This window comes from Bidens hawaiensis, unplaced genomic scaffold (genome assembly GCF_021521415.1).
Source record: "Bidens hawaiensis isolate Kalapana, Puna unplaced genomic scaffold, B.hawaiensis_p1.1 tig00009577_1, whole genome shotgun sequence".
Classification (NCBI taxonomy): domain Eukaryota; kingdom Viridiplantae; phylum Streptophyta; class Magnoliopsida; order Asterales; family Asteraceae; genus Bidens; species Bidens hawaiensis.
The window spans coordinates 347271-362985 of NW_027491716.1; the positions used below are offsets into that span (position 1 = coordinate 347271).

The window sequence follows — 15715 nt, forward strand, 5'->3', positions numbered from 1 at the left end:
CAAGTAACCGTAAGACGGATGCGGGTACAGTGTAAAGGCAAAACCCTTCACATACCTAGCACCCGCAGGGAATTGAAGCCAAATAAACCTTGGCAAACAAATAACCGTAAGACGGCTGTGGGTACAGTGTTAAGGCAAAACCCTTCACATACCTAACACCCGCAGGGAATTGAAGCCAAGAAAACCTTGGTGAAGTAACCGTAAGACGGATGCGGGTACAGTGTTAAGGCAAAACCCTTCACATACCTAGCACCCGCAGGGAATTGAAGCCAAGTACCTCGGCAACCAAGTAACTATAAGACGGGTGCGGGTACAGTGTAAAGGCAAAACCCTTCACATACCTAGCACCCGCAGGGAATTGACGCCAGGAATACCTTGGAAGTAAAGTAACCGTAAGACGAGCACAGGTACGGTGTTAAGGCAAAACCCTTCACATACCTAGCGCTCCGCTGGGAATTGAAACCAAGAAGGATCTTCTGGGCAATGCTTGCGGAAACGGAAATAACATCCCCGCATAGCGGGAACGTCGAGAACTACGTTGTTTGAAGCTCCAAGATGGAATTGGTGGTCTTAACATAATTGATCACTATGTTCAAAACTACCAAAACCTCATGGAAAATACATACAACTGGGACTCAATGCTCCTGACTTGCGAGGAGGTTACAGACCTACCCGCATCATACCCAAAGACCAAGCAGGAAACTCGGGCATTTCTGCAAGTGACAAGGACTTCCGCGGAAAGAATCCCCATGGAAAACCTTACAAAACCCTTTTCAAAACCCTTTGCTCAAGTCCAAAAGTTCACCTCATTTTATTAAACACTCATGAGAAGAACATTGGACTGGGGGGACTTGAAGAGGTAGGTCCCAGCAGAGCCCAGTTGGATGTAACATCCCGAAATTTCAAAGGTAATATTAATTATATTACTTATTAATAGATGGGAAGTTTACTCGGGTTATCAGGAAATAAATAAAAGAATAGGAGTTGGTATGGGTCGGGCTAGTGTCGGGTAATGGATGCGGGTTGTGGACTTGGATTATTTGAGATGGGTTAAATGAGAATGGGATTTAAGGGATATAAATATCCCCTAAACCCAAAATATCTTCATTCTCACCCTACACCCTAAAACTCCTAACACACACATACACACACATCCTAACCGATCAAGATTCGGAGCCGAGACCCGAGGTTTTGTTGATAGATCTGCGTTGGTAAGGTAAGAACATATCCAACAAAGCTAATATTACTGAAAATGGTTAGGATTGGATGGGTTAAACCGGACCCGAACCCAAACTGCCCAAATCGGACCCCTAAAACGTCGATTTTAGGCCGATTTGATGGTCAGGGTTTGTAGGCGCCGATCATACGATTCCGTGGGTACCAAAATCGAGTTATTTGGCTAAGAAACGAAGGAGTTATGGGCAAACAGATCTGCAGCGCGACAACTTCGCCTGCAAGATTAAGTTCGCCTGATGAACTTCGCCTTCAAGCGTAACTTCGCCTAAGGATAACTTCGCCTACGGCCAAGTTCGCCTAAGGATAACTTCGCCTGAAGCCAAGTTCGCCTAAGGTTTAACTTCGCCTGAAGCCAAGTTCGCCTAAGGTTTAACTTCGCCTGAAGCCAAGTTCGCCTAAGGTTTAACTTCGCCTGAAGCCAAGTTCGCCTAAGGTTTAACTTCGCCTGAAGCCAAGTTCGCCTAAGGATAACTTCGCCTGAAGCCAAGTTCGCCTAAGGTTTAACTTCGCCTGAAGCCAAGTTCGCCTAAGGTTTAACTTCGCCTGAAGCCAAGTTCGCCTAAGGTTTAACTTCGCCTGAAGCCAAGTTCGCCTAAGGTTTAACTTCGCCTGAAGCCAAGTTCGCATAAGGTTTAACTTCGCCTGAAGCTAAGTTCGCCCGAAGGGTTAACTTCGCCTAAAGCCAAGTTTGATTGGAAAATAAATTATAAAGCGATAAGTTAAAGTAAGCTAATACTAGGCCACCAGATTAGATCAGACGAGTATTGATACGTGTAACTTGTACAGTCAGCCGAGCTCAGATAGAGAAGGGATTTACAGCTATCAGAAAAAGAAGCAGAATCCAGGTGAGTTTCTAGCCCCATTCCTTGTTATGTTTTCGGGGCTGTGTGCATACTCGATGTGTTGTTAATACATTTATCCTAAGTGATAAGTGTATGTCATATGTGATATGTGTGATAGTTATGAATGATTGTTTGTCGGTACGCGAACGATCTTCGGATATTGCGCGTACTGTCAGGATAAAAATAAAGGTACGAATATTATATATCGTAGATGTATGAATATTCAAATGAATACTTGTCGGGGCGTGAACGATCTTCGGATATTGCACGTAACGACAAGGGGTATGGTTGTTAATGAATGAGGTAAAGAATGCCTAGAGTGTTCTTATGTTATAATGTAAGTATGTGTGTATAGGTACACGAATGGTATGTGATATGTGTGAATGATTGCTTGATGGTACGTGAACGATCTTCGGATATTGCACGTACTGTCAGGTTGTAACGTTATAAATATGGTAAGTATGATATGTATGTTTATGTGTATGAACATGATATGGATAATAGAAGAAAGAAATGATAATGTATGGTTGTATGGTTACGAAAAGGGTACCGAGCCCTAATAATACTCGAGGTATGATGTATGGTTGTATGGTAACGAAGAGGGAATCGAACCCTTCTAATATTCGAAAACCAAGGGACCAGACCCTTATAATATCTGTGATGTTAGGGACCAGACCCTTTTAATATCTGTGATGTTAGGGACCAGACCCTTATAATATCTGTGATGTTAGGGACCAGACCCTTTTAATATCTGTGATGTTAGGGACCAGACCCTTATAATATCTGTGATGTTAGGGACCAGACCCTTATAATATCTGTGATGTTAGGGACCAGACCCTTATAATATCTGTGATGTTAGGGACCAGACCCTTATAATATCTGTGATGTTAGGGACCAGACCCTTATAATATCTGTGATGTTAGGGACCAGACCCTTATAATATCTGTGATGTTAGGGACCAGACCCTTATAATATCTGTGATGTTAGGGAATCGAACCCTTCTAATATTCGAAAACTAGGGACCAGACCCTTATAATATCTGTGAGGTTATAGGGCGAAAGGCTCTTTAAAACGTATGATTATGAATGTAAAAAAAAGTATGTAAGTAAGAATGAAGGTATGAGTACTTATGTGTGTATGAAAGAAAGTTATGAGGTTAAGTACGTATGTATGTAAGAAGGTATTGTATGATATTGTATGATTAACTAGAACTCACTCAGCGTAGCTGACTTTTAGTATGCACGCAGGTGAGTAGGATGAGACAGCTGGCTTGAGTGGAGGACACATGGCAGAAGACTAAAGCCTGGCATCTGAAGATCTGAAATGTTTTATAAGTTATGTTTTAATTTTGGAAAGACAAAAGGAATGTTTTACGACATGATTATGAATTGATATGTAATGTTTTATGAAAGTTTTATATTCCGCGTAAAGTTTTAATTAACTCTGATATTTAGAACTGTGTTTATGAGTAAATCCAACACGAAAGTAGGGTTACCGGTAACGGGGCCTTACAAGTTGGTATCAGAGCATAAGTTCGAGAGATTTAAGCATCCTACATGCTTAGACTCGAACAGAAAATGGGATTTAAGTAAGAAAGGAAGAAGATGCCAGTTCAAGAATGCCATGTGTCGCTCAAGCAAGATCAGTAAAGGTAAAGTGTATGATTAAATGACATATGTTAATGAGAATGAAAAGGTATGTGAACAAAAGGGATAGGAATAATTGATTGTTGATTTGACTAACTGCTTAAGTAGAACTAGCACAAATAGACTCATAAAGGGAAGTGTATAGGACACGGAAAGCAACGTGATCAGCTAGTCACAACTGGCCACTGTTATTACCTGTTAGCCTTGCTATCCTTGTACTAAATAGTTCCTTGCGTGATGATGTTTGTGTTGTCCCTTTAAGAATACGGATGGCTGGAGCTGGAGAATTTGTGGGAACTGGGGGTCGCACAGGACGTCGTGGCAGGCCTCGTCTTGTCCGGCAACCCTCGGTAGAAGAAGCTTCCCACACCGAAGATGAAGGAAGCGCAGCTGGAGGAGACCAGAACAACAATGAAGAAGTTCAACTTAGCCCTGCAGTTCAAGCAGCCATTGTTCAAGCTGTAGTTGCTGCTGTGAAGAACCTGAATCCCGAAGGATCTGCTGGAAGCCGAGAGCGAACTGCTGAAGGGGCAGGGGGTGATGGTAAGGAGGTTGGGGAAGGAGAAAGAGGGGCCTCGAGCGAGGATAAGTCTGTGAAAGTCGATGATAGGAGAAGAGGACAAGGTGGGTGCAGCTATAAGTCCTTCAAAGGATGCGACCCGCCGAAGCTGACTGGGTTGGGAGACGCAATCGCTACTCTCCAATGGATAACCACTATGGACAAGGTTATCCGCATTAGCGAATGCCGTCCCGACCAAGCTGTGGGTTATGCTACTCAGTCATTTGTGGAAGAAGCTATGTATTGGTGGGAAAGTGTGGAGCAGAGAAAGACTAGGGATGAGATCAAGGCGTTGAGATGGGACGATCTGAAAGAGTTGGTGATGAAGAAGTTCTGTGCAGATGCAGAGGTTGAAAGGACGGAGATGAAGTTCCTGAATTTGAAGGCCGGTATGATGACGCATCGTGAGTATACTACTGAATTCAGCCGACTATCTAGATTGGTGCCTGATATGGTTGACACCGAGGTCAAAAGAATCAAATGTTATGTGAGGGGATTGCCACAAAAAGTCCGCATGTTGGTCAGGGCAAATAAACCTGCTACTTTTGACTCTGCTGTTGAACTTGCAGAAGTGGTTTATGCTGACCTGGCTGAGGACGATGTGGTGGTGGGGGAAAAGAAGGAGAAGAAATGGGCTACCTCTGCTAAGCGGTCTGGCGAGATGGTGACAACAACTGATGAGAGGAAGGCCAAGGTTGGGAACAAGGATGCATGTAAGACGTGTGGGCAAGTGCACCTGGGAGAATGCAAGACTGGGACAGACAGGTGCTATCGGTGTGGAAAGAGTGGGCATTATTCTCGAGAATGCCCTGATCGTCCAAAGTGCTTCAAATGCGGAAAAGCTGACCACATGGCTAGGGATTGCAAGGAATCAGGGGCGGTAGGTGCGAAAGGATGAAGACTTTGGGAAACTGCAGAGAGGAACACCTGATGAATGAATAATTGCTCATGCAATGGTTTTATTAAATTACATTTGCTTAAGAACTTGTTTTGTGTTAAGGTTTAAAACTTATGTTTATCTGTGGCGTGTAATTATTTTGAGTTTGGTTAAGAACGATTATTATGTTATGGTGAAATGTTGTTTTAGACAATAGTGTTAAAAGTACTAATCGAAACCCTTAGAAGGATGAGATGAGTCTTGGTGCATCGAGGGTCTCATGGACAAGCTACCTTAAATAGCTAAAACACATGACCACCATTCGATGGCTGTAAAGTCGGAAGTAGGAAGGGTAACTCAGAAAGCGAAGGCAATTCTATAAAACGTGTAAATGTAAGAAGTTTTCCTTTTATAGGGAATAAGTTAGGTTTCGGGGACGAAACCTCTTTAAGGGGGGAAGACTTGTAACATCCCGAAATTTCAAAGGTAATATTAATTATATTACTTATTAATAGATGGGAAGTTTACTCGGGTTATCAGGAAATAAATAAAAGAATAGGAGTTGGTATGGGTCGGGCTAGTGTCGGGTAATGGATGCGGGTTGTGGACTTGGATTATTTGAGATGGGTTAAATGAGAATGGGATTTAAGGGATATAAATATCCCCTAAACCCAAAATATCTTCATTCTCACCCTACACCCTAAAACTCCTAACACACACATACACACACATCCTAACCGATCAAGATTCGGAGCCGAGACCCGAGGTTTTGTTGATAGATCTGCGTTGGTAAGGTAAGAACATATCCAACAAAGCTAATATTACTGAAAATGGTTAGGATTGGATGGGTTAAACCGGACCCGAACCCAAACTGCCCAAATCGGACCCCTAAAACGTCGATTTTAGGCCGATTTGATGGTCAGGGTTTGTAGGCGCCGATCATACGATTCCGTGGGTACCAAAATCGAGTTATTTGGCTAAGAAACGAAGGAGTTATGGGCAAACAGATCTGCAGCGCGACAACTTCGCCTGCAAGATTAAGTTCGCCTGATGAACTTCGCCTTCAAGCGTAACTTCGCCTTCAAGCGTAACTTCGCCTAAGGATAACTTCGCCTACGGCCAAGTTCGCCTAAGGATAACTTCGCCTGAAGCCAAGTTCGCCTAAGGTTTAACTTCGCCTGAAGCCAAGTTCGCCTAAGGTTTAACTTCGCCTGAAGCCAAGTTCGCCTAAGGTTTAACTTCGCCTGAAGCCAAGTTCGCCTAAGGATAACTTCGCCTGAAGCCAAGTTCGCCTAAGGTTTAACTTCGCCTGAAGCCAAGTTCGCCTAAGGATAACTTCGCCTGAAGCCAAGTTCGCCTAAGGTTTAACTTCGCCTGAAGCCAAGTTCGCCTAAGGTTTAACTTCGCCTGAAGCCAAGTTCGCCTAAGGTTTAACTTCGCCTGAAGCCAAGTTCGCCTAAGGTTTAACTTCGCCTGAAGCCAAGTTCGCATAAGGTTTAACTTCGCCTGAAGCTAAGTTCGCCCGAAGGGTTAACTTCGCCTAAAGCCAAGTTTGATTGGAAAATAAATTATAAAGCGATAAGTTAAAGTAAGCTAATACTAGGCCACCAGATTAGATCAGACGAGTATTGATACGTGTAACTTGTACAGTCAGCCGAGCTCAGATAGAGAAGGGATTTACAGCTATCAGAAAAAGAAGCAGAATCCAGGTGAGTTTCTAGCCCCATTCCTTGTTATGTTTTCGGGGCTGTGTGCATACTCGATGTGTTGTTAATACATTTATCCTAAGTGATAAGTGTATGTCATATGTGATATGTGTGATAGTTATGAATGATTGTTTGTCGGTACGCGAACGATCTTCGGATATTGCGCGTACTGTCAGGATAAAAATAAAGGTACGAATATTATATATCGTAGATGTATGAATATTCAAATGAATACTTGTCGGGGCGTGAACGATCTTCGGATATTGCACGTAACGACAAGGGGTATGGTTGTTAATGAATGAGGTAAAGAATGCCTAGAGTGTTCTTATGTTATAATGTAAGTATGTGTGTATAGGTACACGAATGGTATGTGATATGTGTGAATGATTGCTTGATGGTACGTGAACGATCTTCGGATATTGCACGTACTGTCAGGTTGTAACGTTATAAATATGGTAAGTATGATATGTATGTTTATGTGTATGAACATGATATGGATAATAGAAGAAAGAAATGATAATGTATGGTTGTATGGTTACGAAAAGGGTACCGAGCCCTAATAATACTCGAGGTATGATGTATGGTTGTATGGTAACGAAGAGGGAATCGAACCCTTCTAATATTCGAAAACCAAGGGACCAGACCCTTATAATATCTGTGATGTTAGGGACCAGACCCTTTTAATATCTGTGATGTTAGGGACCAGACCCTTATAATATCTGTGATGTTAGGGACCAGACCCTTTTAATATCTGTGATGTTAGGGACCAGACCCTTATAATATCTGTGATGTTAGGGACCAGACCCTTATAATATCTGTGATGTTAGGGACCAGACCCTTATAATATCTGTGATGTTAGGGACCAGACCCTTATAATATCTGTGATGTTAGGGACCAGACCCTTATAATATCTGTGATGTTAGGGACCAGACCCTTATAATATCTGTGATGTTAGGGACCAGACCCTTATAATATCTGTGATGTTAGGGAATCGAACCCTTCTAATATTCGAAAACTAGGGACCAGACCCTTATAATATCTGTGAGGTTATAGGGCGAAAGGCTCTTTAAAACGTATGATTATGAATGTAAAAAAAAGTATGTAAGTAAGAATGAAGGTATGAGTACTTATGTGTGTATGAAAGAAAGTTATGAGGTTAAGTACGTATGTATGTAAGAAGGTATTGTATGATATTGTATGATTAACTAGAACTCACTCAGCGTAGCTGACTTTTAGTATGCACGCAGGTGAGTAGGATGAGACAGCTGGCTTGAGTGGAGGACACATGGCAGAAGACTAAAGCCTGGCATCTGAAGATCTGAAATGTTTTATAAGTTATGTTTTAATTTTGGAAAGACAAAAGGAATGTTTTACGACATGATTATGAATTGATATGTAATGTTTTATGAAAGTTTTATATTCCGCGTAAAGTTTTAATTAACTCTGATATTTAGAACTGTGTTTATGAGTAAATCCAACACGAAAGTAGGGTTACCGGTAACGGGGCCTTACATTGGACCCGCAAGACTCACCTTAAACAGGGACGTCTGCGCAGAGACCAACTGGATCCGCAGGACCAACCATGCTCAGAGACGTAACGTCCTTACGCGCAGTACGCAAGCTGGTCCCGCAGGAAATGCCTCCCAATGGTGAAGGACTCTGCCTGTCCCCGCAGCCTCGGATACAAGCCATTAGGGAAGGCCACCCGCGCAGCATGGCTACACGCACAAGGCACTTAACTCTCCCCAGTGTCACCTGAAGGAATGAGCAAAGGCGGGAGGGGGAAAACTCCCGCCTAAATGAGCCAGTCCGTATGATGGAGGATCTTTTGTGTGATACCTGACGAGGTACAGACAAAAGATCTGACCAAGAATGCGACAGCTCACTGACAGCAGCATGGCAGACAGCACGCCACAGCACTGTGACCAATAGCCGCCGCCTACCCACCAACTCCTGCCATACCACGTGCCTAGCCTGTAGTTGGCAGAAGAGGAAGAGTGCACGACACGCCTGCTCTGTGTCAGCCGCTACCTATCCACCACTCACAGGCAGGGCACGTGCATAGGTTACAGTTGGTAGCGTGTTGGGCCGGCTAAACCCCTTGGAAACCTACCTTCGGCTATAAATACCCCAATGGTATGATCATCTTAGAACATCTTATCTTATCATATATACCTGATATCTGCTCTAGCAATCTCTTAATATACTTTTATATTTAAAGAGCAATCTAGTCTGATTCTCACGCCGGAGGGTGGTCACAAGGAGGAACCCCCCCTTCTCAGTGACGAGCTCACGGTGTCTATTTTGCAGGTTATCAGAAGAACCATCTTCCCAGGGTCTAACCCCTCGTGGGAAACATCTATCTAACCCCCAGGTTATCCGTAATCTGCCCGGGGTCTGGTTAGTGTTTCTTCACCAAGTATTCCTAATTATCGGAAACTGCCAACATCAGTTGCGTTAGCCCAAAATATATAATCGCTTTCTAATTAAGTCTCCCAAACTTTATAAAACAACGTTTAGATTTATTAGCTTTTCATTCTAATTTTATAAAATGTCCAGTTTGTGTTTGTCGACATGAATATTATTATTTGATAGACTAAAAAAAGGTGCGTCACTTTGTGACTGCGCTTCCAACATTCTATAAAAACCTCATTAATTAGTCCTCATCTTCACACACCACAACACACTAAACTGATCAGTGTATCACCCGATCATGACTACATCCACCACCACCCCCTTCCTTCTCACCGGATCTCCGGCAGGTCGGAGTCCAACCTTCGCCAAAGTTCTTTTTGGGATCCTTGTTTCCGTTTTGGTAATATGTGCTCTGGTTGCTTTGGTCAGCAACCAGACACTGGAACTACTGACGGTTAACGGTGGAGATAAACCCTCACATGCCACCACATTGACAACTCAGTTGCCAAAAGTTGGTCAGAAATGGGTTCCTGGAAAGTTGGATTCAAGTGCCGATGTCGAATGGCAACGCTCCGCTTATCATTTTCAACCCGACAAAAACTTCATTAGCGGTACGAAGCAAATAATTAGTTATTATTTTAAAGAAATTTTTAAGTTGATATGATTATTATGTATAGGCATATAATTGGGATGCATATAAGTTAAATAAAATTCAAGAGTACACATTTATTAAATTGTTGTGTTTTAAGGTTTATTTGAAGTTTGACCTAATTCATATTCTCTAATATTTCTTTTCTTTTTTTTTTTTTCATGTTGGCGACATATTCTTGACACGGGTTATTCTGGCTTCTAGATCCTGATGGTAAGCAAATATCAATTAACACTATTCGTGCACTTAATTACGTTGATATCAGTGTTTTTAAGACCGGACTGTTGGCCAAACCGATCTGATCAGGAAGTGGACACACTGCCCTGCCCTTCTGGTTCGGTAGGTTTGGGCCATTCTATTATGGGCAGGCCGGTTTTGACAGGTTGCAGTCAAACCGGGTGACCCGGTTCAATAGTTGGATCATATCTAAATATTTATGTTATAAATTTTTTAGAAAGTTTTTATCTGTCAAATTCATATCCAAGGGCATATTCAAAGTAGATATATAAACTAACTATGCTATCAATTCTTTCACTGTCCTACTCATAAAACAATATACGTCTTCTATTTTTTAAACATAACTAAAATACTTAATAAAATTTTAATTTAATACAGTATCTACATTTTATGTGGTATATATTTAAATATTTTCTAAAATTAGCTATGCTATCATCCAGTTATTGAGTCATGAGTCCGATCAATTCGATAACCAGCCTGGTTATAAAACATTAGCTGATACATATTTGTTTAATTTATTATGTGTTTTAAGGATTATAATTATGCTTTTAATTATAAGTCTTCAACAATAATATTAGTAATAATTTGAGTGAAAAGTAATAAATTTGAGTGGAAAGTAAACGATGCTGGTTGAAACATGACACGTCATAGTATCAAATGTTTTTTTGAAATAAATTGGAAAGAGACAGGATTGTTGAATGAAAGTGACAACTGATCATGACACATTGAATTATTGTACGGAGGAAATGTTAATTGTTTGGGCTGAGGGGTGTGGACTGTGGGGGGCTCTAATGGGGGCTCCAACCAATAATATTATGACGTGTGACAGAGAGAGAAACTGGATAAGGGGGTGTTGGAGCCCCTGGCCCTGGTGTGGAGGGGCTCCAGCGAATTTTTTTTTTATTTTTTTATAAATATATTCAAACAACGTATTATTAAAAAAACTCATAAAATATTAAAAAAAACACACATTAATAAAAAAAACACATTAATATCTAAAAATAAAATAAAAATTAAAGTACTAAAAAAAAACATTATTCATATTCTTCGGCTTGGTCTTCTTCGATCAACCTCTTTCGGATACGTTCCTTTTGCTTTTCCATTAGCATTTGATCGACCGGATTTAGGTTACTGAAGTCTCTAGTAAGGAAGTCCAAATCTCTCATTCGACTTTTTTCCTTTTTGTCATTAGAGACCACCTCCATGGTTTTGTTGAATTTATTGAGGGATTCAACAAGATTGGCGATGTTTACGGCTTCCCCCTCAGCCGGTTTTTTCCCCTTGGCGTCCCTTCCCAATGGCCGCCTCCTCGGCGGTGAAGACGTTTCCTCATCCGCAATGTTTAGGTCGAATCCAACGCGGCAATCCGACCCGGTTGAAGTGCTATACGCTCCAGACGAACTAGTTTTAGTCCGTTTCGGCCGTACTTCCGCATCAACGTCCGGCGCCACCAGCTCAACCCACTTGGAACACCTTTTCAACATCTCCCACAACTTTAAATCGTCCCACGTCTTCACCATCTCATACCTCCGCAAACACTCCTGCTTCCACTCTTCGACCGTGAAATTGTAAACCGCCAAATCATCACTGCCACTTGGTCTCATACGACCGCTGTTCCTGTTGAAAAGATTTCCATTTAACTTTTTTATTTAACTTTTTTATTAAGAATCATTTTTAAAAACGTTAAAACAATTACCGCAACGCCGATCCTCAGAAATGACTATCCAAGCCCGACACAAGGCTTCCTTCTCATCCGATGACCACGGAGTGGTTTTCCATTTCTTCCTCGGAGTCGAAGCCGGTCCCGACCCGTCCGTTGCAAGTTGTTTTTTCCGGTGGACGCGTCTTTTTGGTCCCGTAGCTTCACCGTGTGATTCTTGTGTCTCCGGAACAACAAAGTTAGGAGACGGTTGTGTGTTGGATGGTTGAAAGCCGGATGATTCTTGCGGCTCCGAATAAAACATCGGTTGGTGCGGTGACGACCATAAATCGTCGTCAATATAATCTGAATCAAGGTTTGGGTACCAATTTCCAGCCATTTTTTTAAAAAAAAGTTGGGAAGATGAGTTGATTTTGGGTGAAGGTTTGAAGTTGTGGTGATTGATATAGGTGAAATGGGGTATTATATAGGGAAAAAACGTTTTTTTTTTTAATTAAATAAGAGCCCAACGACTCTTTGTATAAAACCAACGGCTCTTTTCATCAAAACCAAGACCACTTTACTCTTATTTTTTAATTAAATAAGAGCCCAACGGCTCTTTGGGTACCCATCACGCCTGCATGTTTTTTCGCGCTAGCGCCCCGTTAGCGCCCCGGTGGTGTGGTGTTAGCGCCTGGGGGCGCGAGCGGAGGGGCTCTAGCGCCCCCGTTGAAGCCCCACACCCCTCAGCCTTAGAAATATTTCCTAAAGTACGAGGAATGATTGAATGTGACACAGGTCCAATGTATCACATGGGATGGTACCATCTCTTCTATCAGTACAACCCTGAATCAGCCATCTGGGGCAACATCACATGGGGCCACTCGGTATCAAAGGACATGATCAACTGGTTCCATCTCCCATTTGCTATGGTTCCAGATCACTGGTATGACATTGAAGGCGTCATGACTGGCTCCGCCAGTGTCCTTCTTGACGGCCAGATCATCATGCTTTACACAGGCAATGCGTACGATCTCTCACAATTACAATGCTTAGCGTACGCAGTAAACTCATCGGATCCCCTCCTCATCGAGTGGAAAAAATACGAAGGGAATCCAGTATTATTCCCGCCACCAGGGGTTGGTTACAAGGACTTTCGAGACCCATCCACATTGTGGTTGGGCCCCGATGGTGAATATAGAATGGTAATGGGGTCGAAGCACAATGAGACAATTGGTTGTGCTTTGATTTACCATACCACTAATTTTACACATTTTGAGTTGAATGAGGAGGTGTTGCACGCAGTTCCCCATACAGGTATGTGGGAATGTGTTGATATTTACCCGGTATCCACCACACACACAAACGGGTTGGACATGGTGGATAACGGGCCAAATGTTAAACATGTGCTGAAACAAAGTGGGGACGAAGATCGACATGATTGGTATGCAATTGGAAGTTATGATGTGGTGAACGATAAGTGGTACCCGGATGACCCAGAAAATGATGTGGGGATCGGGTTAAGGTACGATTATGGAAAGTTTTATGCGTCCAAAACATTTTATGATCAACATAAGAAGAGGAGGGTCCTTTGGGGCTATGTTGGAGAAACTGATCCCCAAAAATATGACATTTCAAAGGGATGGGCTAACATTTTGGTAAGTATTTTTGAACTACAGAAAGACTCACTATTGAACTAATTGATATTTTAACAATTTATTATTTATTTTATTTTCAGAATATTCCAAGGACCGTCGTTTTGGACACGAAAACTAAAACCAATTTGATTCAATGGCCAATCGAGGAAACCGAAAAACTTAGGTCGAAAAAGTACGATGAATTTAAAAACGTGGAGCTTCGGCCCGGGTCACTCGTTCCCCTTGAGATAGGCACCGCTACACAGGTAATATTTCAAGAGAATGCCATAATTAAAAGTATAATGTTAGATACCTTTATAACCATGCTAGAATAATTTCAGATATGCAGCCCTAGATACACGAGATTTTTAATAATTATTCATAAACTCACGTATCTAATTAAATGATCATAGTGATATAACACATTTATAAGGATGATTAGTTGTTCTAGCATGTTTTAACTATTGCAGTTGGATATTGTTGCGACATTTGAAGTGGATCAAAAGCTGTTGGAATCAACTCTTGAAGCCGATGTTTTGTTCAACTGCACGACTAGTGAAGGGTCAGTTGGGAGGGGGGTGTTGGGACCATTCGGTGTGGTGGTTCTAGCCGATGCCAACCGGACCGAGCAACTTCCTGTATACTTCTACATTGCAAAAGACACCGATGGAACTTCAAAAACTTACTTCTGTTCCGATGAAACAAGGTTTCTTTTATTAGTTTCTCATCTCAATTATATATTCTCTCAATCATATCGCATTGTTTGATCAGTTCTTGAATATATACTACTTTATGTAGATCGTCGAAGGATATGAATGTAGGAAAATGGGTGTACGGAAGCAGTGTCCCTGTTCTGGAAGGTGAAAAGTACAACATGAGGTTATTGGTACGCAAAATTTACACACTCTGTTTATTGAGGACCAATTTGTATAGTAGCTTTTGGATTCAAATCGAAACAAAAACTGAAAACATGTTTTTTATCGTACTGTTTCATTTTTTTTTTATTTTTTTTTTGCTATTTAGGCTTGAAAATTTTGAACCATAAAAAATAGTCCAAAATAATGAACTTGCCCCCGAAACCTCAACCATGATTTACCTGTAAATTAGTGTTTAATTGATTATTGCACGTTTTGGTATAAATTTTTTGGGTTACATCATTTCTTAACTTTTTTAATAAAATTATTGATTTTGGAAAAAGAAAAGTATAATTCATAAAGTCAATAGTAAAATATTTTTTTTACTGTTTTATTGGTTCGGTTTGATTTTTGACTTATTACAAAACCGAAATGGTCAGTCTTGGGTTGGGTTCCTTATTTTGGAGCGAGTGTACGTTTTTTTTATTATTATTATTATTATTTTTTTTTGAAAAAAAATTAAACCGTAATATTGCGTTGGGTTTGGCTATGTAAATGCAGGTGGATCATTCGATAGTTGAGGGTTTTGCACAAAACGGAAGAACAGTGGTGACATCGAGAGTGTACCCAACGAAGGCAATATACGGTGCCGCGAAGCTATTTTTGTTCAACAATGCCACAGGAATAAGCGTGAAGGCGTCGATCAAGATCTGGAAAATGAAGGAAGCAGAGCTCAATCCTTTCCCTCTTTCTGGGTGGACTTCTTGATGGTGAACTTTTGGTCTACGTATTTGTGCCTTACTATTGTGTGGTATAGTGGGATGAGTGTGGATTTGTGGGGGTGTTTTTGTAATTTGCAATGCATGTTCTAGTATTTCACTTTTCAGGTTATAATTTATAATTCTATTATTATTATTATTATTATTATTATTATTATTATTATTATTATTGTTATTGTTGTTGTCGTCGTCGTCCCAATTTACAGCCTTTTTTTAAAGAATGGTGTTATTTGTTTCCATCTATTGTGTTCATCCAATTCATTTTGAAGAATAAAAAGAATACTATCTATTGTTTTGAATACATATAATTGTTCTTTTAGCTGTTACCATGATTTTGATTTTGCCGAGTTGTCACTAATTCTTAATTCAGATGATAGATTCTCCTTGTAAAAAAATCATAACCAATTGTTACCTTACAAACTACACAGTTAAAAAAAAAGAAAAAAAAATTCTGTTTGAAATATATGGAAAAGTTAAAATATAAAGCGATAAAAAAATGAGATGTGTTAGAAAAATTTGTGATAACAAAAAACCATAAAAAAAGCAAAAAATAATTTAAAAAAATCATAACTCAAAATATAAATAGAAACTCAAAAAATTTTAAAAAACTAAGATGTTTCCCCCGTCATTTCCGTTAAA

The 15715-nt window shown here is 40.8% G+C and overlaps 1 protein-coding gene across 1 annotated transcript; it reads left to right on the forward strand.

Annotated features, from left to right (window-relative positions):
- The first annotated feature begins 9564 nt into the window (after positions 1-9564).
- On the forward strand, positions 9565-15085 carry LOC143533040 (beta-fructofuranosidase, soluble isoenzyme I-like). The gene is made up of 7 exons (XM_077027923.1): positions 9565-9892; positions 10135-10143; positions 12605-13464; positions 13545-13709; positions 13914-14149; positions 14242-14329; positions 14859-15085. The coding sequence occupies exons 1-7, from the start codon at positions 9580-9582 to the stop codon at positions 15063-15065; spliced, it is 1878 nt and encodes a 625-aa protein (XP_076884038.1). The 5' UTR covers positions 9565-9579; the 3' UTR covers positions 15066-15085.
- The last annotated feature ends 630 nt before the right edge of the window (positions 15086-15715 follow it).